Source organism: Caretta caretta, chromosome 4 (genome assembly GCF_965140235.1).
Source record: "Caretta caretta isolate rCarCar2 chromosome 4, rCarCar1.hap1, whole genome shotgun sequence".
NCBI classification, from domain to species: Eukaryota; Metazoa; Chordata; order Testudines; family Cheloniidae; genus Caretta; species Caretta caretta.
The window spans coordinates 28,814,876-28,840,383 of NC_134209.1; the positions used below are offsets into that span (position 1 = coordinate 28,814,876).

General features: G+C 39.2%; 1 protein-coding gene across 6 annotated transcripts in view; it reads right to left on the minus strand.

Moving 5' to 3' along the window:
* WDFY3 (WD repeat and FYVE domain containing 3) overlaps nt 1-25,508 on the minus strand; it is a 306,761-nt gene that overhangs the window by 152,733 nt on the left and 128,520 nt on the right. For all 6 annotated transcript variants that reach the window (XM_075127477.1, XM_048848044.2, XM_048848041.2 and 3 more), the window contains exons 9-12: nt 23,032-23,198; nt 18,789-19,256; nt 17,306-17,407; nt 3,844-4,037 (exon numbers count right to left, since the gene is read on the minus strand). In XM_075127477.1, coding sequence (XP_074983578.1) covers nt 3,844-4,037; nt 17,306-17,407; nt 18,789-19,256; nt 23,032-23,198 — 931 coding nt within the window. The remainder of the gene's footprint in view (nt 1-3,843; nt 4,038-17,305; nt 17,408-18,788; nt 19,257-23,031; nt 23,199-25,508) is intronic.

Genomic DNA, 25,508 nt, shown 5'->3' on the forward strand with positions numbered 1-25,508 from the left:
AGCCCTTGGATTCTAGTACTAAATTACCTCTGTTGTACCATTATGGGTGAGAATTACTCAGTAAATTAATGCCTCTCATGGTGAATGAGAATTCCCACAGCCTATCAGCTAAAACAAGGTGATGGCTTAATTGAATGTTAGCACAAGCAAGTTCTAATGTAAGAGCCAAAGACTGCAAACTATGCGTGGTCAGTCTATAAATTACTTATTGAAAATGCTCTTAAAGCCCCCTTACAGATATCAAAACTGACGTTCTCCAACATAATTCGCTAACTTAACTAGTTTTCTGTCTTTCATTGAATTTCTTTTACTTGACATGCCAACTGATTGTCACAGAATCTTAGAATCATAGAACTGGAAGGGACCTCAAGAGGTCATCTAGTCCAGCCCCTTCCACTCAGGACAGGACTATATTATCTAGACCTTTCCTGATAGGTGTTTGTCTAACCTGCTCTTTAAAATCCCCAACGATGGAGATTACACAACCTCCCTAGGCAATTTACTCCACTGCTTAACCACCCTGACAGTTAGGAAGCTTTTCCTAATGTCCAACCTAAACCTCCCTTGCTGCAATTTAAGCCCATTGCTTCTTGTCCTATCCTCAGGTTAAGAACAATTTTTCTCCCTCCTCCTTGTAACAACCTTTTACATACTTGAAAACTGTTATCATGTCCGCTCTCAGTCTTCTCTTTTCCAGACTAATCAAACCAAATTTCTGCAATCTTCCCTCACAGGTCATGTTTTCTAGACCTTTAATCATTTTTGTTGCTCTTCTCTGGACTTTCTCCAATTCATTCACATTTCCTGAAATATGACACCCAAAACTGGACACAATACTCCAGTTGAAGCCTAATTAGTGTGGAGTAGAGCAGAAGAATTACTTCTTGCGTCTTACTTACAACACTTCTGCTAATATATCCCAGAATTATGTTTGCTTTTTTTGCAATAGCGTTACACTGTTGATTCATATTTAGCTTATGGTCCATTATGATCCCCAGATCCCTTTCTGCAGTACTCCTTCCTAGGCAGTCATTTCCTATTTTGTATGTGTGCAGCTGATTGTTCCTTTCTAAATGGAGTACTTTGCATTTGTCCTTATTGAATTTCATCCTATTTACTTCAGACCATTTATCCAGTTTGTCTTGATCATTTTGAATTTTAATCCTATTCTCCAAAGCACTTGCAACCCCTCCCAGCTTGGTATCGTCAAAGCAAGACACATTTAATGTCAGAGCTTTCTAACAGACTAACTCCAAGAGAAGAATTTATGAGTTTTTCATTTCTACATGCTCCATTTAAAATTGAAACATCTGAATTCAGTGTACTAGTTCTCAGCTGTTCTCTACAGGGCTAATATTCAACATCTGACTTCAGGAAAAAGAGTGTTAAAATTTTAATCAAATCCTTGTACATTGTTAATTTCTCTTAAATTCTAGCACAAAATGAAAAAAAAAATCTATTCAGTTGAGTTGAACTTTACGAGATGAATCATGGAAGTGTATGGCTGGAAGCGATCTCAATAGGTCGTCTAGTCCAGTCCCCTGCACTCAAGGCAGGACTACGCAATAACTAGACCATTCCTGACAGGTGTTTGTTTAATCCAGCGGTTCTCAAACTGTGGGTCAGGACCCCAAAGTGGGTCATGACCCTGTTTTAATGGGGTCGCCAGGGTTGGCATTAGACTTGCTGGGGCCCAAAGCACCAGAGTCCCACAGCCCAAGCCCTGGGGCTGAAGCCCAACCCCGAGTCCAAGGGCTTCAGCCCTGGGTGGCAGGGCTCAGGTTACAGGCCTCCCACCTGGGGTTCAAGCCCTTGGTCTTTGCCACCCCGTGCAGGGCTTGGGCTGAAGATTTGGTCTCCCCTCATGGGATCGTGTAGTAATTTTTGTTGTCAGAAGGGGTCTCGGCACAATGAAGTTTGAGAACCCCTGGTTTAATCTGTTCTTAAAAACCTTCAATGACGGAGATTCCACAATCTACCCAGGCAATTTGTTTCAGTGCTTAACTACCCTGACAGGAAGTATTTCCTAATGTCCAACCTAAACCGCCCTTGCTGCAATTTTAGCCCATTACTTCTTGTCCTATCTGCAAAGGTTAAGAAGAACAATTTTCACCCTCCTCCTTGTAACAACCTTTTATGTACTTGAAAACTGTCATGTCCCACCTCAGTTTTCTCTTCTCCAGACTAAACAAATTATTCCCCCATCCCCCCCAATCTTTCCCCATAGGTCTTGCTTTCTAGACTTTAAATCATTTTTTGTTGCTCTCCTCTGGACTTGCTCCAATTTATCCATGTTTCCTGAAATGTGGTGCCCAGAACTGGACACAATACTCTAGTTGAGACCTTATCAGCCCAGAAGGGAGTGGAAGAATTACATCTCGCGTCTTGCTTGCAACACTCCCTAATACATACCAGAATGATATTTGCTTTTTTTGCAACAGTATTACACAGTTGACTTAGGGCTCCTTTGAGCAGCCTCTTTAACAAAGTAATTTTCAGATTCTGAGACAGACTATAGATTTCCCTTTGCTTCTCAAATAATCTGAATTGTTACCAGTAACAATAAAGTTCATTATCAGCCTGTTCCTGATGTATCAATATTTTCTGAATAGGTAAATAATTGCTTCTGTAGTTGAGAAATTGAAACTTGCAGTTTGATAGTATGGTATTTGTATTCAAGTGAAAATCAAAAACTCAAAGCCTTAACGTGATACCATTAAAGCTCTCTCGAAGGCACATGTTTTCAAGGATCATATTTTCATGTGCTACTACACCAAAAAAATGTAAACCATCACGCTGGACGGTAGATATCACTACTGAAAAAGTCTAACTGAGTGATATACACATCATACACAATTTCACCACTTCTCTCTATGTTTAATCTTCTACAACTCTAAGACGTCTACGCATTACCTAATCTCTATACAAGAGACCTTAAAATTTTTAAGGCTACATTAATATCCATCTCACCTAACCAGCAATCAGCTCACAAAATCTAAAGAGTATTTGTATGTAAAGCTAGTAGTGAAAGATGAATTCTCCATATTTTCTTATACTTATTGGACACATTTCCACCATGGTCAGGGCTTGTGGTAAACCAAGCTGGGCTGAGAAAACAGTGTTCATTCCATACCAGGTTTAAGTTAGAAGTTGAGCCTCAAGGATGCATCAGGACTGGCTATGAAATGCTGTGGACAGTTTGGATTAAATGAAGGCCTCCTCTAATTGAAAACTCACGGGTGTACCTATTCTTATGAGATTTCAGCTGCATTTGAATCAGAAATTAAACCCTTTCTAATTTAGAATCCAACACAAATCAGGCTAAGATTAGAGGTACGAAACAAGCCTCCAGCGCAAAATCTGGGGGTTTGTTCTCCGTGATCCAGTTTTGGCCCAGATCTAGTTATAAAATTTTCATTTAACAACAACTCTGGCTCTGTTTACAAAAAATGAGATTTTGCCAAGGAAAAATTCAAGTATGGCACTAAAAATATGCTTCAGTTCGTGTGCGTGTTACGTTGTTTTTTAATTGGACCTAAATAATTTCTTAAAGCCAGATGGAAAGAGACTGCTTTTAGAACTTCATTTCCCATCCACCAGTAATCATTACACCTAATGATAACAAATGTAATACATACTGGTCTCTTTTTTGCCAGCTGTGTTTAAAAATTTGAGATCTGATTTGTATAAGATTTTAATTCTTAAGTCATTGAATTGTTTTCAATATCTGAATACCATCATGCATAAAATAAAAGTAGTTCTACAGTGTATATTCTAAATTTTTAAAGTTGGAATTTCATAAGTAGTTTAGGAGTGGAAAGTATTAAGTTTTATTGCACTTACCCGTAATATATCTGTCTTCAGTTGTAGTTCTGTAGGTGGAGCTGAGTGCATCAGCCCTAATAAAGTGCCCATATCATCATCCCCACTAGGTGATAACACCAGTTGCTGGATAATCATCAGTGCATGCTGTCGGCACTGTGGATACTTCACTATATTGTGTACACACCTTGCACCACCAAACTCCCTGAAAATACCTATAGCGTAAGAAAAAAAAAAACGGGAGAAAAAACACAAGATACTGTATCAAAACCTTGTATTTGTTCAAGTGCACTATCAGCGTATAACTGAACATAAAATGCTTCATTCTTCACCAGTACAAATTCAGTGACCATTTTCATTGATCACACAGAAGTTTACAACAGCTTTTTATATGAAAATGAGCTGATCACAGTTAACTGGAATTCTAATTGTATTCTCCCCTGGAATATTTTATGTTCAAAGTTACCACTGGGGTAATTTTATAGTCCAATTCTAAGAATTTCCATGTCACTCTTACAGAAGGCTTCAACACTGGTTATTCACTTCTTTCATGCTACAGTTCAAAGAGTGGTGGGATGGACCCATATTATTTTTTCTCTGACCCATGACCATAGAAAGGGTAAACTGTTAAAAAGCAGTGATTGTCATAATATGCTTGTACAGTTCTTAACACAACAGGGCCCCAATTCTAATTAGGCTTCTGGGTGTTACTCTGTAACAAATAAATTAGTAGTAGTAGTAGTGGTAGTAACTGAAGATGGGCTCAGTCCTTTTACAGTATTTTCTACAGCTTAATTCCCTGAACATGTAAAAATCTAATCATTCAGGGAGGACACCTACACTACATCTAACACTTTAAATAAATAACATAATATAATATCAATAAATTTAAATAAAAAAAACAGTTACTTTGTCTTATTACCTACTCCCCGCCCCCCCCCCTTTTTAAAGTAAGGGTTAACAAAAATTCAGAATTTTGTTTTCTTTGAAGAGGGGGTCTCAATCATTTCTCCTTTCATTTTCCCAATCGTTAAACAAAAACGTGTCACCTGTGCAGTAACTGACGTTCTTGGAGATGAGTGTCCCTGGGTGCTCCACTGTAGGTGTCGGTGCGCCACTACACCACTATTCAGAGATTTTTACAGCAGTACCCGTATCAGCCGCACATGCGCGGAGCCTGCCTCACATACCAGTCTTGTCTTAATAGTGCGCATGCGCGGCCAAACTCCTCAGTTCCTTCTCTACAACGGAGACTGCCCCAGCTTCGAAGTAGAGGGGAGGATGGTGGGGAGTGGAGCACCCACAGGGACACTCATCTCAAAGAACGTCAGTTACCGCACATGTGAGTAACCTCCTCCTCTTCTTCTTCAAGAGGTGTCCCTATGGGTGCTCCACTGTAGGTGACTGAAAAGCAGTATCTCTCAAGGAGGTAGGGACTTTGGATCTGGAAGGAATGCAGTAGACAGAACAGCTCTGTCCACACGCGTATTGGTAATGGGTCCCTGTGTAAGAGCATAATGTTTTGCAAACCTATTTTCAAAAGCTCAAATGGCATCTCTGGCAATGTCCTTAAAGGGGGACGTTATGTAGAAAGGCCACTGCGGCCGCCATGGATCCCCAATTTTTGCTCCAGATCCCTAAATGAACTCACAACCCTGGGTTTAGCAGGCCAATGCTCAAACCACTGAGCTATCCCTCCCCCCAATGGTTCAAATGGTTTTGGGTTAGGCATGTTAAGACTAAGGGGAGGTCCCAGGACGGATTAGACAGTTTGATGCGTGATATAAGGTTTGGAGTCCCTTAAGGAATCACTTATTAATGGGATGAGCAAAGATAGTCCTATCGTCGATGGCATCACAGAACATTGTAATTGCGGCCAAGTGGAGTTTGATGGGACTGAGGGAGAGCCCAGATGACTATCTATTATAGATTAAATTAAGTATTAGTGGGAGAGGCACGGAAAAAAGGAGCGGTGTTTGTGACAACCCACCAGTGTGTAAATCTTGTCCAGCTATAAAGGCAGGTGGTGCATGTAGAATTTGTTGTGCTATGAAGGAGTACATTTTGAACCTGCTCCGAGCAAGTTCACTCGGCATGAGAGAACCATGAAGGAGCCAAACCTTGAGGTGTAACATGGTTAAATTGCGGTGGAGTAGTAGACCCTGTTGTTGGGACAAGAGATTCAGGCAGAGGGTAGTGGGATGGGTGCAGAAAGCGACATCATGGTAAGGAAAGGGTATCATGCCTGTCTGGGCCATGTGGGGCCATCATTATGACCCTGGCTTGGTGTGTTCGTATTTTTATCAATTATTTGTGTATGAGCGGTATCGGGGAAATGCATACATTATGTCGGTGTTCCATGGGAACATGAACACATCCCTCGAGGAGTGTTTGCCTAGTTCCACTTTGGAACAAAATCTTGGGCATTTCTTGTTTGCTGCAGTTGTCAAAAGGTCTGCGGTTGGGTATCCCTATGTGTGGAATATGTCTAGTACTATATCCTCGTTTAGTTCCCATTCATGGTCTATGGGAAATCTTCTGCTGAAGTCGTAGTGGTGGTATTGAGAGAGCCAGGTAAGTATGAGACACCAATTCCATCATTTCATCGCTTATGTACAAAGAAGTGGGATCACCCCCCTACCCCCCCGTTTACATAGAAGATGAAGGCAATGTTGTCGGACATTATCCTGATACGTTGGTTTTATATGAAAGGAGAAATTGGAGGCAGGCATTGCGTATTGTTCAGAGTTCTAGGTGTTGATGTGAAGGGATGTCTCGGCAGGAGACAAAAGACCCTGGGTAGCGTATTGGGGCATGTGTACTCCCTATACCGTAAGGGATGTGACTGTAGTTAAGACAACCAATGGGGCGCCCTGTAGAAAGGGGACCCATAGCAAAGGTTGTGAGGCAATGTCCACCAGTAGAGAGAGTCCTAGACTCTGGGAGGTCTGTATAAAAGTTTGTTCAGACCATGGACATTCAGTCTGTAGACAGTGGAATCCAACTCTGGAAACAGAGGCGAGCTTTCCTGACTACAAAACTGCAAGAGGCCATGTGGCCTCAGAGTTGCAGGCAAGCTCGTGTAGCCACTTGTGAACTGTTGCACAGCTTGGGAATGAAAAGGTTGATAGTGTTAAGAAGGTGGAGTGGGAGAGATGCTATTCTTTTGCATGAGTCGAAATGTGCTGCTATGAACTCCAGTTGTTGGGTGGGAGTGAATGAAGATTTTCTTTGTTCATTCGCAGGCCAAGAGCATGGAAACAGTGGACTGTCCGTTGTGTGGACTGAATGGCTTCTTGGAGAGTCCTGGCTTTGAAAAGACAGTTGTCGAGGTAAGTAAAAATTATGATTCTTTATGAGATGAGCTGTTATGACTGCGACGAGTTTGGAAAAGACAAGTTTTTTTCCGGTCGAAAGGCCAAAAGGTAAGGACCCTGTACTGGTAGTGTTGTGAGCCCAGAACAAAGCAAATAAAATGTCTGTGGGCAGGATGTATGGTCACAGGAACATAAGCATCCTGCAGGTTGAGGGCTGAAAATCCAATCTCCCTGCTCCAGTGCTGGAATTATGGTTGCAAGTGTCACCTTTTAATTATTATTATTAATTTTATTTAATATATTTATTGAGGCATCTGAGGTAGAGAATGGGTCGTCATCCCCTAGTTTTCTTTTGTGTTCAAAAGAAATGGTAGCAGAACCCTTTTCCTCTGTGTTGGTCAGGCGCTGCTCCTAATTGGAGGAGATGATGAACCTCTTGGTGGAGCAGTTGTTTGGGGACCAAGGGTGGGGGTGGGAGAAATGGGCACTGAAGTAGGGATGATGTTTTCTATACTGTTGGTCACATCTTCACATTTGCTTGTTAGTGGGAGGGGGCTGACATGGAGCCGATGAATTCGTATGGCGACATTGATATCCTGGTCACGGATGATGTTGTTCACATTGTCTATGACTTTCTGGAGTATACAGTGGGTAGCATGGATGTTGAGAAGGTTGGTATCTGTATGGTCTCTTCCTATTTGTAGGGTTTGCATAGGAGACCATAATGTCGCTCTCAAGTCCTTCATGGAGCGAAGCACATCATTGGTGTTACTGGCAAATAGTTTTATCATCATCAAAAGGGAGATCTTCTATGATATTCTGAACCTCGCAAGGAAAAGACGACTATGAAAGCCATGAAGCTGTAGCAGTGGACCTTGAGCTGTGTTAGCAACATCAAGTGGGCAACTTGTAGTGCGGTACGGGAGATGATTTGTCCGTCAGAGACTATGGTTTTAAACTGATGGTGTTGTTTTTTTTCCCCCCACTCTGGAATGTCATCAATAAAGTCCATGAGTTTCTCATAATTTCTGTGGTCATGTTTTGCCAGAACGGCCGCATAATTAGATATCCAGAATTGTAATGTGAATGAAGCCTACACTTTACAACCAAGCAGGTCCAGCCCTTTACTGTCTTTATCAGTTGGGGTAGATTTGGGAACTGTTCTTTGATCTTTTGGTTAGCTACCTCTACTACCAATGAATTTGGTGCTAGGTGAGTAAAAAGGAACTCAGACCCTTTGGAAGGAATAAAATATTTACAGTTAGCTCACTTACAGGTAGGTCTGGCAGTAGCCCGTGTCTGCCATATAGTTTTGGCAGGATCCATAATGGCTGGATTTATAGGTAAAGCAATCTTGGATGTGGAGGAAGGTTGCAGGATATCAGTCAACTCATGCTGGTTTTCAGAAAACTTCCTCCAGATTAATCCTCAACTCACTGGCGACTCTTTCGAATAGGTCTTGAAATTTTAAGAAATCATCCAACAGTGTTGGTGGTGAGGCAGTATAGCCTCATCCTGCGTGGATATGGGGTCCACAAGGGTTGGGGAAGCATGTGTAGCATGTTCATCGAAGTGTGGAGTAACAGCTTGTTGTTGTGTCTCATTCATAGCCATACACACTGGTGGTGGGGGCGGCGAGGTGGCATTGCTCCTATTTTTGGCATCTTGGGGATCACAGTGGAATCACTTATATGGTGCTCATGGATCCCGTATTACCACTGACCGGGGAAAGGCATAGGTGGTGCCATCCATGGGTTTGTACACCAGAGAGGGAGGTCTTTGATGAACAAAGACCTAGATTTTCTGTGACAAGTGCTGATTTGGCTCTGTGACTGAGAGAACTGGTATGGTGAAAAATCTCCCTGCACTATGGCTTCCTCATCACTAGAAAAGTGAGATACAGCCGGAGACAGGTGTCCGGACCGCATGCGAATGTCTGGAGAAAAATAGGTGTCAAGTAGAGGTAACTGTAGGTTAGGTGAACCAGGTCTGGTGAACCAATGAACTGTGGTGCCTGAGAGCCTGTGCGAGAGAAACCCTCTGTTAGGAGCGCTTGTGGCACCGGAGGGTCGTTCGGCATGGACGTTCTCTGCACCATAGCGCTCAATGCATTCGCTGAGGTCGGTGGTGCTGGGAAGGTAAGCGCAGCCTGGGTCTGTTGTGGCAAGGCCCTTTGTGCTGGCACAGTGTCCATTGGGGTGCCAGACGGTGCCATGAGAGAGGCAGGCAACTTGAAGCCTCGGCACCGGGAGCTTGCGCCGTCACCACAGCCAGAGGTGGGATTAGTGCGATGCCAGGGGAATCAGCACATGAAAGGTGCTGAGCCGAGAAAAGGTCTGCATAGAAGAAATAGACCTGCTCAGCAACCTTTTTGCTTGCAATGTTTCCCTTATGGGTAAGGGAGGCAGGTGTTTTCTTTTTTTGTCCTTTTTGGAGGTGGGAGGGCTGCGGTTCACTGAGGAGCCCGTACCTGGGTCAGAAGCAGGTCCGAGTGACTTCTGTCCAATAATCATTTTCAGGTGGAGTTCTCAATCTTTATGTGCCCTGGATTTTAATTTGGAACAATGGGCACATTTTTGAGGAATGAGGGACTCCCCCAGGCATTTTATACACTGGGAGTGACCATATGAGATAGGGATGGCATCCCTGCACGTAGTGCACCGCTTAAATCCTGGGGAGCCAGGCATATTAGCGTCGGCTGGAGGCTGAGAGGAATAAGCAGGAACAAATTTTTTTTTTTAAAAAGGGATGAACTTATCCAGTAACTAAGTGCTAAAGTAAGGGAAAAAAGGACGTAGAATGGGTAAGAGAAAAAGTTTTAACAAGTCTGCTGTAGGTCCGACTCCAGCCGGGGACGGTAGAGAAGGAACTGAGGAGTTTGGCCGTGCACGCGCACTGTTAAGACAAGACTGGTATGTGAGGAAGGTTCCGTGCAGGTGTGGCCGATACGGATACGGCTGTAAAAATCTCCAAACAATGGCGCAGGGGCGCACTGACACCTACCGTGGAGCACCCAGAGGGACACCTCTCCAAGAACCACCTTTGGTTCCCCTCATAATACAATACATGTGTTGACAGAAGGCCACCTTCATAAGGCAGGCCAGAGTTGGGGAAAACTTCAACCTCATCTAATCTCCAACATCATTTTGGATTGCCTCTAGGTAGGGAATCCTAACAGTTGCTTTTTGTATTTTAAAAGCTCTCTTTTTTACTTTTGGGTCCGCCACACTTAGAGTGATGGACCAGAGCACACATACTGCACCAGCCCTGGTGAGCGCCTGAGCAGTGGACAGTGCAGCTGTCCCCGGGGCCACTCCAGCAGCAGCCGGCATGGCTGTCCCTGGGGCCAGCTGCTCAGGCAGCCCTGTGGACAGCCACACCGACCTCTGCAGAAGTCACGGAAAGTCATGGAATCCCTGGCATATGCAACCTCCATGACAGACATGGAGCCCTAATGATGATTGTTCTATCACTGAAACAGACTGTCACCTTCAACAAGCAACAGCCTCTGGCAACCTGGTATGCCACTGGTCGAGCAATTGCTTTCTTAAGCTTTTGTTCTTCAAAAAACTGACTATTAAACCTAAGAAAAAATACAGTATATGTAATAACTTGAGATGATGTTAGGAACTTAGCAGGGGCCATACTGGAACTGATCAGTGGCACTTATTCTAATATTTTCAATAATGGCCTATGCCAGATGCTTAAAGTAAAACTCCCGTAATGCACATGAATAACCATGAATAAACTAAGAGGGACAATTTTCTGCCTGACCCTCAAGGATGACTTGTTTAAGTACTGAAGCATGAGTATTAATAACCTTTGTAGCTAGGATAACAATTAGTTAACTCCAGATTACTTTCTTAATTAATGTATAAGAGTATAAACCTTCTTCTTTCTATCCATTTCCAATTTGTTCCCTCCAGCTCTATCTTATGTCTCTTGGATCTGATACTAATATTAATGGACATGGTAAAATGAGAGGCTGATTGGCCTTTGACACAGTCACAGAGCTAACGGCACCTCTCTCTCTTTTGTGGTCTCTGGATATGTCTATACTGCAATTAAAAACCAACAGCTAGCCTCTGCCAGCTGACTTTGGCTCATGGGGCTTGGGCAGTGGGACTGTTTCACTGCAGTGTAGGCTTCTGGTCTTGGGCTGCAGCCTGAGCTCTGTGACCCTCTCACCACACAGGGTTCTTGAGCCTGAGCACCAGCCTGAATTCGGAAGTCAGCTCTCCAATGACACAACTCCACAGCCCGAGCCCCATGAGCCCAAGTCAGATGGCATGGGTCAGCCACGGGTTTTTACTTGTAGTGTAGACATACCCTCTGAGCACATTCCGTCAGGTGTCAGGCCTCGTGCCTTCACATATCCTGGGGTGGAATTTTGCAATTCTCCTACTTCTAGACCAGACCCTGGGCTACAGTATTTTATATGTACCATTCTGATCCTGCAGCTCCAACTAAGATCAGGCACCTGAGGGTCTTCCCTTCAGGAGTTGGTGACCAGGCAGCTTTCTTAAAATAAAAGTATGATTTTAGCAGTAGGAACAAAGCTTTGAGAGAAAATGAATTTTAAAAACTGGCTACATATATGTCATCTTACCTAAAGCCCTATCATCCTGTGATGGTGATCTAAGTAGGCCTACCTTTTAGAGACACCCCCAGCTGATGCTGTATCTCAGGCTGGTTCCCCTGAACTACCATCACATCTCTTTTGAGAGAGGGTGCCTTTCAAACCCCGATATAGTTCTTTGGTTCTTCTGTGTTCTCAGACTTTGACCCTTGTTGTCAAAAGCAGTCCACCTAGGCTTCCCAGGAAATCAAGCCAGAGTTCTCAGAGCCAACTGTTCCTGTTTTGTCCTTTAGCAGTCCTGTTTGTTGTGGGGTAACTTCTTGAGACACTTTTTCCATCCTCCTCATTTTTCAAGATTCATTCCTGTTCATTACCAATACAGTCACCCCTATCAAGCCCACCATAATATTAATAAATTATTACATACCAGCTAAAAATCCATCGGACACACCATTCATTATTATATACTTATACTATATCTCCTCTTAATCTCAAGTAATCCTGATTCTTTAAATCTCTCCTTGCATGGAAGCTCTCCATAACAAGTATTTTTTGTCACCCTTCTCTGGTTCTTTTCCATTTCTATTGTGCCTTTTCTGAGATAAAACAATCAAAACTGAATACAACATTCAAGGTAAAAGCGTATAACTAATTCATATAATACAACTGTAATATATCCTGTATTATTCTTGATAACCTCCTTAATAGAGCCGAACTTGCTTCTTTCATCCATCAAGTTGCTCAGCATGATTTTTTTTCCTCTTAAGAGTTACAACTTGTCAGTATGCTTGAGTAATCTAATTTTCTCTTCCAAAGTGCGCTGAGTCGCATTTGTCTGCTTTTAATTTTATCTGCTATTATATTTTCCAATTACCTACTGTAGTTCCATTAGTTTCTGGTGGAGTTCCTCACAATATAGTCTTGTCATACTTAATTAATGTTAATAAACAGCAATTCTGGGCACTATACTAGACAACCTTGTCTTCCATATAATTGACCACCAAAAAACCTACAACAGACACTGGGATTTTCCAGTTTTAACCTCTTTGCATGCTGACAAATAGGCCTCCATTTACTACTTAGTTTCCTATGTCTTGATTTTATGTTCCACCTTACACTTTACCTTTTTCTTCACAGCCTCCTACTTTGCCTAAGTTACTATTTCTAAAACAATTTTCAGTGGATTCAAGGTTAGCAAGACCTATTTTACCCTTACAGATATTTGGATGGAACAAAAGTCAGGAACTCTAAGATATACTAACTGCATTTCAGACACCTTGCTGAAACCATCACACATTATTCACATGAATGTGAGCAAGTGTTTCCCTTAAATTAATAAGGGAAAAATATCTGCTACATATACACAACATAATATTTTCAAATGATACTTAGTGTTCTAAATTGCCAATAAAATTTTACATAAATTGTCTGACATAAATTCTGATGCTTAAGTTTTCAGTTTCCATTTTTTCTACCCCTAAAGAAACAATCTCAGTCATCCAAGTGTAAAATAGTACCTGTAACAACTTCTGACTAGCAACCACATTTTCACTTTTGCATATCTCCAAAATGGAAAAACAAAATTTTATCAAAACTTTCCAAAAATTTGTTTCTATACTTAGACTAAACAATGCAAGAGGTCAGCCTGATAAAGTAATTTTTAGAGAAAGCTATGAACACCTAAAAATACAGGCTCATAATGGAAATACTTTCTTAATCATAATTAAAATAAATCTGATTTGTAATCTGTAGAAAAACTGGTAGCCACCCAACACAACTCTCTGCCAAGATTTAATAGGAAGATATTAATAAGATTTCCATTACTTTTACAAAGTGAACTTTAAAACACTTGAGTATATCACGCAATATCACATTAAAATGGAATTATCAAAACAAAGGAACTAACCATTCTGATGCATTATTCCAATTGTTTTTTAAAACACCTGTTTACTTGCTAATTTGCCACATTGAGTAATTCACAATATGTCTTCCAGACATGGTAATTAGCAAGGTTCTACTGTAACAGAGTTAGTACAATATCAACTAAGGGGAAATGGGATTATTGTTTTGCACTACACAGTTTACGGAAGAAATTTTAATCTTGTAAATATATTTTTTTTACACTGTATAGGGAATATCCAGTGTACTGAATTTAATTTTCTATTCCATAAGTTAGGGATAAATATATAAATGTATGATTGGAAAAAAATCACAATTTAGTTATCAAGGTTATCTGATGTGAAACCAAAGACATATTCCATTCTGTACTTCGTCATTGTCATAAATATAAAGGGAAGGATAAACACCTTTAAAATCTCTCCTGGCCAGAAGAAATACCCTTTCACCTGTAAAGGGTTAAGAAGCTAGGATAACCTTGCTGGCACCTGACCAAAATGACCAATGAGGAGACAAGATACTTTCAAAGCTGGATGGGGGGAGAAACAAAGGTTCTCTCTGTCTGTGTGATGCTTTTGCCGGGAACAGAAAAGGAATGGAGTCTTAGAACTTAGTAAGTAATCTAGCTAGATATTCATTAGATGCTGTTTTGTTAAAATGGCTGATAAAATAATCTGTGCTGAATGAATGTATATTCCTGTTTTTGTGTCTTCTTGTAACTTAAGGTTTTGCCTAGAGGGATTCTCTATGTTTTGAATCTGATTACCCTGTAAGGTATTTACCATCCTGATTTTAAAGAGGTGATTCTTTTACTTTTTTTCTTCAATTAAAATTCTTCTTTTAAGAACCTGATTGCTTTTTCATTGTTCTTAAGATCCAAGGGTTTGGGTCTGTGTTCACCTACACAAATTGGTGAGGATTTTTATCAAGCCTTCCCCAGGAAAGGGGGTGTAGGGTTTGGAGAGGGTTTTGGGGGGAAAGACGTTTTCAAGCGGGCTCTTTCCACGTTATATATTTGTTAGACGTTTGGTGGTGGCAGTGATAAAGTCCACGGGCAAAAGGTAAAATAGTTTGTACCTTGGGGAAGTTTTAACCTAAGCTGGTAAAAATAAGCTTAGGGGGTTTTCATGCAGGTCCCCACATCTGTACCTTAGAGTTCAGAGTGGGGAAGAACCTTGACAGTCATTAACAAAATAATATACTCCAACTACAAACTGTTCTACATCGCTATGTATTTTAAGCTTTCCTTTTACTAGCAACAAGTTGCAGGAATAAAACAGCCTGATAGTTACTGTCAAAAAGGTAATTTAGTGGGTAACTATTAGGAATGTTGTTGACAGGCTGCCAAGCAGAATTATGTCAGTTTGCATTTGGTGCAGGTGTGAAGTGATATCCACTGCGGAAACACGGTATGGTAGGTAACCTATTTTATAAGAAAAGGACAGAACATTAATACAGCATCAAACGAGATACTCATACCCTAACGGGGAGTGAAGTAAATTCACTTTGTTAAGGAAAACAGTATTTTTTTTTTTAAATTTCAGACATTTATCACCTATATTCGTAACATTTATTGAGCACTTGAAACACTTCCATTTCAAGTAAGATACCACAAGCCACATTAAAGGTAAACAACATGGTGCAGTAATCATCCTTTATTTGGGTGGTTTTTTCATTTGTTTTGTATTTAACGGCACTGACTGTAGCTAGACACACATCAAAATTACAGAAGTCATCAATTTAAATACACAAGCACACATTCTTCAAGGTAAAATCCAGGGAAGCTTACGCTTTCCTGCTTGTAGGCCAGAAGAAAGAAATCAAGTCAGGAAAAAATTAATTCTGCTTAAAAATCATTATGACAAGCACTGGAAATTTTTGAAGCTTTTAGGTAAGTTTCTATACATTTTTAGAAGTTATTTCCTTGTAAATGTTGTGTTTATAACTTTTATTTTTATTTTATTTTATTGTTACTTAGTCTCCGCCAGTTTCAAATAAAACCTTTGATCTCTACTTCCCTTTTTTGCTTGTTATAAAGGATAGATCATTCCTTCAACAGTCATTCTTCCCACCCTAAGGCCTGACATCAGCTTTACCCCTCACACAGGCTTCCCATCCAAAGCCTATTGAAGTCAATTATTTCAAAGGGCAGGTGGTGTAGGTTACTTAAAACAGAAAGCGTGACATCCACAACCAGACAAAGCTAAAATACAGAAAATACTCATTGAATATTAAATATTAAATATCACTGCAATTTCCAGGTTGTTCCCGTTCACTTGCATTTCATTCTTTCCCCCTACCCCTCAGGTACACTACAGGTTAGCAGCCAAACAATGTTTTATGAGCAACTGGTCTGCTTTCAAATTTCAACCGCTGTTAAACACAGAAGCTGAATTTCAGAAAGGAAAAGGAAACGAATAAGAAGTTACATTCTAGCAGTCCAGACAGTGTGCCACAACCGTGCTTTACCAACACAGCTGGGTTGTTCTCAAGCTTACTATAATTTAGAAAGTCAAATCAGGACCATTTTAACAGCTTCTAATTTCTCTTTGCTAAGTAAAAAAGCCCTAGATTCTTTGAAACAGAAGTGAGGGTTGAGGAAAAGAAATGGGCAGGATTTAAGACATTTTAAAGAGCTTTAGGTCTATATCTGCTAATTTCTGTAGTGTTTTTTTTTTTTTCAAAAATACATCAGCAAGAGGCAGCATTTAAAAGAGTTATCAGCTTCCTCTCCCTCTTATTTACATAGAGGGCACATATATGTAAATTAGATACATATTGAGGATGAAATACACAATGAACAACGAGGAGCCCGGTGGCACCTTAAAGACAAACAGATTTATTTATGCATAAGCTTTCATGGGTAAAAACTCCACTTCTTCAGATGCATGGAGTGTGAAGCTTCCACGCATCTGAAAAAGAAGTGGGGTTTTTTTTATGCCCAAATAAATCTGTTAGTCTTTAAGGTGCCACTGGACTCCTCATTTTTGTGGATACAGACTAACATGGCTACCCCTCTGATACACAATAAAGTAACTTACATTAAAAGGTGAGTTTAGAAATGGCCTAATTTTCAAAAATACACATGTAACTGAGCACACAACTGGTACATGAAAATTTGGAATAAGCTCAAGTAAATGGCAAGGTGTGTTTAGTCGACATCTATATATTCAGTTACTCGATTTGTGTGCATGTCCAGTGATTTCAGAAGCAAATAAGATATTCAGTAACGTGCTACTATTTTACAGTATAAACTATACATGTAGCTTATTTTTAGTAAAAAGTTGAATAGGTAAACCTAACCCTATAACTAAACGGACTGAAATTGTTCATAGTCCTTTCATTATATTGTTTTAACTGTATTATATAGATTTTTTACTCTTAAAAATATAACGGACACAAAGTAAAACTATGAGGTCACATTAAAGTATATTTTCAATTCCTGCAGCACACGACAGTCAATACATGACTCAGGGACAAGATCATCAGTAGACTTTGACCATAGAAACTGAATGTAATAACAAAGTGCTGTACTATTAATATGTTGTATTTCAAGGTCAAAAGCATTCTATTTGATGTAGACAATCTTACATTTAGCCCAATCAGTCAATACCACTCATTTAAATCATGTCTTTTAAGTATGCACTTCAGAGTCCACCATTATCATAATTGATGTAACTTCTATAATTACCTGCATTTGTGTTTGATCCTTGTAGTAGTACTGTCAAGGTCTCCATAACCAATAAAGCTAGCTGCTTTTGGTCCTCAAAAGAACTGTTGTTTCTTGAATCCCCTAGACAATAATTTCAAAAGTTCACTGCACTGAAAACAACAAAGCTGATATTTTTTAAAGATTAAAAAATAAAGTTTTGTTCCTTTCACCAATCCCATTTTTTTTTTTTTGATTCCACACAAAAACCATCCTCTAACAAACTTGTAAACCACATTAAGGACATATCCACACACACACTCAGGAAAGTTGTGACAAATTAACTTAAGGTGTGAAGTTAAAATACATTAAACCCATCTGTAGATGTTCTCATTCAGAAGTAAAATTGCCTTAGTTTGCTTTAGCTTAATCCACAGGGCATGCACACTGGAATTTAATGTGCTTTAACTTCACACCTTTAGTTAAGTCATCTTAACTTTCCTCAGGGCTTATCCAAACAAATATTTAGTTCGCAGCAAGATGGGGTGTGAATCTACCCTGCACAAGCCTAGAACTCTTAAGAACTGAAGTGTTTTTCAGTGGGAGCTGCAGGCTCAGGACTTCATCTAGTAGGCCACCACCATGCACATTAACAAAACTCTACGACATGGTGTAAGGCAGATTTTTTCATCAAGTATTTGATTATGAACTATTGCTGGTTACTTAGTATGGTCTGAGCAGTTTAAAAAGGTTTATCATGATATCAGATGCTGAGATGCCACAGGCAACAGATGCATAAAATTCATTAGACATGTCATAGGCTGAATGGAGACAAGCAAAATATAGTTTCAGACAGAAAACACAATCAAGTTACCATAAACTGTTACATGGCACAGGTGAGAGGTGTTCAATACCTGAGATGGATGAAGAGATTTGTTTGTGTGTTTATAGCAATATAGCCCCACAAAGCTTGAAAGGGCTCTGCAAACATGGACCCTTACTCTCCCATGGAGAAAAAGTGAATCACTGGGACTTCATGCAAGAATAAAGGTCTGTGCTTCAAGAGTACTTTACTAGGTTAGGTCCACATTGTAAACTACTGCGATAACTGGGATGAAAGCCAATATATAATCAATATATAATTATACAGATGGCATTTCCCACTTGTTAATTTTTGCCGTGTACTAGAATAACTTAAAAATGTAACATTAAATATGTTTTTTTTAAAGTAGAAAACTCCAGCTATTATATATTTTTAATAAATACTTCGCACTTATATAGTACCTTTCATTAGAGGACCTTAAAGCACTTTCTAAAGGTGGATAAACATTACCATAATTTTACATAAGAAAACAAGCACAGAGAGTTTAAGTGAGCTTCGTAACATCACATAGTAATTCATTGGCAGTGCTGAGAACAGAACCCAGGTGGCCCAACTAACCAGAACTAGCCCCTGCTACCCAACACTAGTCTCCTTAACCATCCAAAAACATGTACATAAACAAAAACAAAGAAAACACTCTACCTTGATCATTGAGAGCCTGAGTGGGATCTTTCAAAAGGGCTGCATATTTGTGCAAAAGGTTTACCATCACTTCCAGAAGCCCCACCTCCCTGAAGACATCCTTAAAGATGTAGTCATGACGGGTGAACTTAAGAAGTGTTTTCATTGCAATGATGCTACACTGGTAAGAGGTGCTGGACTTTAAGAGGATGCTGACACTAATCAGTTCTTTACAAGGAATATAATTCAAGCTGAAGACAATAAACTCCAGCATCTCAAAGTATTTGGTCTGCACTTCTGGAAGTTTGGAAATTTTCTCTGCAAACTGGGACAAGGTGTGCTGTGATTCCAAGATGAAGTAGTTGGCATTGTCCGCTATGTAAATATTTGTAATGGCATCCAGAATAATTTGTGCAAGATAGTTAGTTTTTGCTTTCAAAAATGCATTTTGAAGGACGGAGAAAGCTTGAATATTCCTCACACTATGACCTACAATAGGAAACAAGGGGGAAAAACAGAATTCTTTATACTCATTTGCATTATGGGAGAAGTATGAATTAAACAAACAATTTGTTCTCTGTAGCCCAACAAGTAGAAACAAATTCTACTAATATGGATTTTTCAAAAAGCAAGAACACACTAAGACATCCTTTAAAGGAACTTATTTCACAATTCCACTTATTTCACAATTCTGAATGGAAAGATCTATTATTTATTGTTGCTTAAGATGGCATCTCTTTTTGAAAATAAACTTTGGCATGTGTAACAACTTAAAGATATAGTATTTTAAATGATCAAAGGGTAAATGAACATGAAAAAATCTAAATGCAATTTAAGCAATTAAAAATCTGAACGGGTCATAGTTGAGGTAGGAAATTTACTTCTTTGAAAAGCACTGTTTGATCCATAATGGAAAACTTTGCACCAACTCAGACTGAGATTGGAACGATATGTAGCAGCTCCCCCTCACCAACAACCACCCAATAACATCACAAGTAGTAATGTCAGTCAAAACAAAAAAGTGTTGACCAAATTAAAGCTCAGTAACATGCACATTCTTTTAACTTCCCCCACCTCTGAACAGATTGGAAGTCCTCGGAACAGTTTGGAAGTCACTTGTGGAACAAAGAGTTAGACCATATTTCAGGACCAGGGGGTTTGGCATTACATTCATGGGTGGGCTACAGATGCTGCCAGCCAGTGGTGGCCCTCCTTTAGGAAGGCTATTCTTGCTCGATTCCCAGAGATTCTTTCAAGAGCTGGGATTGGATGGCCAACAAAATGCCCTCCTTTAAAGTAAGAGCAACAGGCAGAGAGCGTCCTCTTTTAATCTGCTCTTTCCTGTTGCAAAAAATCTATTTCCTTCTACTTTTTTTTCCTTTGTGGTTATTGTCGCAGAGGGCCATAAGTTGGCATGGGGTTATTTGCTGTATGGCTGGTTAAGAGGGGATGTGGAATTAATAGTCATAAGCCGATCACAGGCACTTTTGGCCTTCGATGCAATTGTGCTGTTTGCATTGTGCAAACACCTTGAGCTTTGAACTGACGGTACAGGCACTTGGTACAATTAACTTGTTTTCGATTCATATTATCTCAGTGTTGGGGGCTGGTCCTGGCAAAATGGGTTAGACTTCCCTCAGTGGTGACAGAATTATAGTGTTTGGTGAGACCAACCACAAACAAGCTAAGGTTTTGTCGACATGGGGAAATTCTGTGGCACAATTATATGCCTGTAGTTTCATGAATCCTTGAGCATATGCACAAATGCAGAATATGTACATGGACAATCATTTGCAGAAAAACAGGATAGTTTCTCGGTCTTATATCTGGGTACAGAAGGATGAGGAAAAGAGTATAAAGCCCTCAACCTCCATATCCAAATGGTTATAGATATTGAAAGTATACCCCCATTCATGAGTGAGTTTTGTGATATAGTCAAGGTTAAAAAATGCAAAATGTGAGCCAACATCTGCAATATTTGAAAACATTTTCCTTGCCATTAATAGTTTTGCACTGCATGGATACCTCTCTAATGCTGTAATACTCTCATTAGTCCAATCATCAGAGTACACTGGGGTCACAGAAGATATAATTGCTGCACACATTAAAAGCTGTGTTAAATTTGTGTAACACAATACTTGTCATGTAGTCTAACCTATCATACACAGGATTATACTGGTCTGCACTAAAAGCCTACATACTACTATTGGCCTTCTAACAGGTTTTCTCGGGCAGGATGGGGATGTTTGAGAGGGGATGGGAAAAAATTAAAAAGGAATTAGATAGTAGTAAATTAACGGTAACAATTTGAGAAAGCCAATTAACCTTTTTAGTAACATATGTACCATGGCATGGACTAAATTATCTAAGTAAAGGCTATAGAATGTACAAAACAACTTTAAAACAATTTAATCAAACACTTGCAGCTTTTTGTGAAGAGTTCCATAGTATGAAGCCATCTTTAGTTTGAAAGCTGTGGCTTTGAATCTCAAGTATGAGACTGAAATCCAACAGTGCGGCATCCATTACAATTCAGTTCCAAAAGAACTTCACAAAATCTTCTAAAAATAAAAACTGAAACTACTATGCATTATATACATCATTGATCTTCAGATAGCCTGATAAAGTTTTATTTTCAAATACTAATTGAAAACAACATTCGTTTTAATCAACCTGTAATTGGTTTTTAGATTTTTAAAAAGAGAGACAGCACGCAGATTTATAATGTTTGCACTGAATACTATCTTAATTTGTTACGCTCCTTTAGTCACTTGATTTAAAAAAAACTCACAAGTATTTTAATAAGAAAAGGACTACTTGTGGCACCTTAGAGACTCATGGTCAAATAAATTGGTTAGTCTCTAAGGTGCCACAAGTACTCCTTTTCTTTTTGCGAATACAGACTAACACGGCTGCTACTCTGAAACCCGTCAAAGTATTTTAATGCCACATTTCATTTTTTCCTTGAAGGCTGAAAACAGAACCTTTTGAAATGTAATATGCAACAACTGTTTATTCTGTTCATCCAATAAAGCATCCAATAGAGAGCATTAATGCCAATATTGCATTGCAAAGTCACACATTAATTTTTCTCTTCTAAATTACTAGCTTTTCATGATTCATTTTAAAATGAAAGATGTTGAAAAGTTAATTGAGAGCTCATGAATTGTGCAAGGAAGATCGACAGCTACAGAACCTGAAAAAACAGTACTGTATCCAGGGAATAGGCATAGCACAAGCACCAGAAGCAAGACCCTCCTCCATGAAAATGTAAAGTATTAAACACAGCAGGAATTACTCTGCTGGGCAGAAAGGGACAAGCCACACATGGAATAACTAGCAGATCTACTGCTAGATGGATCCACAAGCCTAACCTTCACTAACGTATGAGGCCTGTCAGGGTCCCAGGTCTTACTAAAACTTACAGACAATTGAATTGGACCAGATTAGCTTCTCAGCCACTCCTCACCAAGGTTCTAAGGCTCTGTTTACACAAGAATTTACACCAGTCTAACTAAAGGTGTGTTTTTAAATCAAGTTGAACTAGTGCAAAACGGATGTGGGCATTCTTAAACCAATTTAAATCTGGTGTGTATCATTTTAGCTTCATTGAATAAGAAATCAATATTAAACTAAATTGACATTAAACAGGTTAAATGTCCACACAAAGGTGTTGAACTGGTTTAACTAAATCTGTTTATAAAATCAATTTAGGTCTAGATAAATAGATAGGGGGAAGAGGGAATATTCCTTTAAGTTTCTGCTACTTCTTAAACCTCATATCCTCACCCAAACTCATATTGATACTAACTGATACTAACCCCTCTGTGGACAATTTATTTCTGTTTAAGAGAAGATTTCAGTTTAGCATACATTTCCCTAATTGACTTAAGCTAAAATGAAATAAACTTGCTTTAAACTGAAAAAAAACAACAACTAAAAACAGCATCCACAAAGCCTTTTGCACCAGATTAGATTAAAATCACACTTTAAATTATATCTCTCCAAACTCCTAAAATCTGCCTGGAGGATCTATTTAATTTGTACTTTGTAGAGGGGTGATTCAGCATTTGGAGCTAAATGAGGAGAAATTGCCTCCCTTATTTTCATCTGGACACTAGCAATTAAGCAAAATCACCTTTTAAAGTCAGTATTTAATTGCTGATGTTAGAAGAAACATGAACTGTAAATGGTTTCTGTAGTGTACCAGACATTTCTCCCACAATAAAACTTCTGCTCTGTGTGATACAAACAGTAAACTCACCTTTGCCTGCAGGTTGTGGGACTGCAAATCCAGGCAACAGAAAAGGTGCTCCGGTGGTAATACCAGCTGGTTTTAATTCATTGACACCATATGTTGTCAAGGAAGTTATCAGATTAACCAAATCCTTCAAAGCATCCTTGGATTCTGCCTCTTTTGCCTGTTCTAATCTAAAGAACATACAGTACAACAACTCACATTAGCACATATTCACTTTAACATAAACCATCCACTCAAACTCATCTGAGATTTATTTAGTTAGTTTTGGTTTTCCTTAAATTAAGGAGAGATGTTAATTTTAGAGGCACAGATTTAGTGACCTAGAATTCTGAAGCCAAAGGCTAGAGTTCACCACATTTTAAACTTTCTTCTAAGTTTTAACAGCATTCAATTGATTAAACATTATTATTTGTATTATGGTAGCATTTGGAAATCAGATTGAGATGGGGCTTCAATATGCTAAACACATAGTAAAAGGTTATCCCTGACCCAAAAAATACTAACCAGACAAGTCAACAGGGGGCATGAAAGGAAAGGAAGTATCATCATTTTACAGATGAGGAAATAAGACACAGAGTAAATACATAAAAGTAGTACTTCAAAGACAGCCGTGCGACATACAAAACTTGATAAGTACACATTTAGCAGAAGGGAACTGCAGAAGTCTTTATATAAAAACTCTCTGAAATGCAGTTCTTTGTAATAAAAAAATATTACCATACAAAGAATACAATAAACAATATCACTACTAACAACATTTGTACACACAGGTATTTTATTATATTCAGTTACTGTAAAAAAAAAAAAAGGTATAAATCTTCAGAGTGAAAAAGGCTCAGCATAATTAGGGACCAAAGAACCGAGGACAGCTTTAGGATGAAAACAAAATAATGTATCCTAAAAATAATCATCACAATATACAGTAGAACCTCAGAATTACGAACACCTTGGGAATGGAGGTTGTTCATAACTCTGAAATGTTTTTAACTCTGAAGAAAATGTTATGGTTCTTTCAAAAGTTTACAACTTGACTTAATACAGCTTTGGAACTTTACTATGAAAAAGAAAAATTCTGCTTTCCCTTTATTTTTTTTAGTAGTTTATGTTTAACACAGTACTGCACTGTGTTGGGTTTTCTTTTGTTTTTTTGGTCTCTGCTATTGCATGATTTGTGTACTTCCAGTTCCAAATGAGGTGTGTGGTTGACTGGTCAGTTCGTAACCCTGGTGTTCATAACTCTAAGGTTCTACTGTAGTGCAATGTAAACTTTCATTTCAGCAATTTATATTTATAACCCACATGACCAGTCTTTTAACTTGTTTGTAACAATGACAAAAACACTAGGCATCATCCTTTCAATACATTTTGTCTGTTACATTGCTCCTAAATGAAAAATAATCACAGAATCACAGATATGTGAGACAGGAAGGGACCTCGATAGGTCATCTGTTCCAGTACTCTGCACTGAGGCAGGACTAAATATTACAGACCGTCCCTGAAAAAGCACACCTTTTGAAAGGTATTTAACCCATTCTTTAACACCACCAATGACAGAGATTCCACAACCTCTCTAGGTGATTTTTTCCAGTGTGTAACTACACTTACAGTTGCAAAGTTTTTCCTAATATCTAACCTATATTCCCCTTTGCTGCAATTTAACCCCATTGCTTTTTGCCTGTCCTCAGTGGATAAGGAGGAGAACAATTTATCATCTTCCTATTTATAACAACCTTTTACTTATTTGAAAACTATCATCATGCCCCCTCAGTCTTCTCTTCTCCAAACTAAACAAACCCATTGTTTTCAATCTTTCCTGGTCGGTCATATTTTCTACACCTATAATAATTTTTGTTGCTCTCCTCTGGACTTTCTCCAGTTTGCCCACATCTTTCCCAAAGTGTGGTGCCCAGAACTGTACACAGTTGCAGTTTTTTTAGTGCTGATTAGAGTGGAAAAATTACTTCTCATGCCTTGCTTATAACACTCCTGTTACTACATTTCAGAATTATGTTAGCTATTTTTTGCAACAGTGTTACATTGACGACTCTCATTTAGTTTGAGATTCACAATAACCCATAGATCCTTTTCTGTATATTCCTTCCTAGGTAGTCCTAACACGGTTGTTATTCTGAAACCTGTCATTATGCAAGGCACTGCATTTAGCCGTATGGAGTGGAAATCTATTAACTGCATGAAAAAAACTTGTACAGATACAGACAGACATCATCTTCCTTTCCAAATGCAAACAGATGGACATCGTACCAAAAGGACTGAAGGTAAAAAATCCATTACAATCTACATACCACGCTGACTATGCTGACAGCTTGTGCCACATGCTCTCAAAGAAACTGCGGAATCACCTGATCAACATCCTCTACAGCAAACAGGGAAAGATTAAGAATGAGCTCTCAAAAATGGATACTCTCATAAAAAACCAACCTTCCACACAAACTTCCTCATGGTTGGACTTTACTAAAACT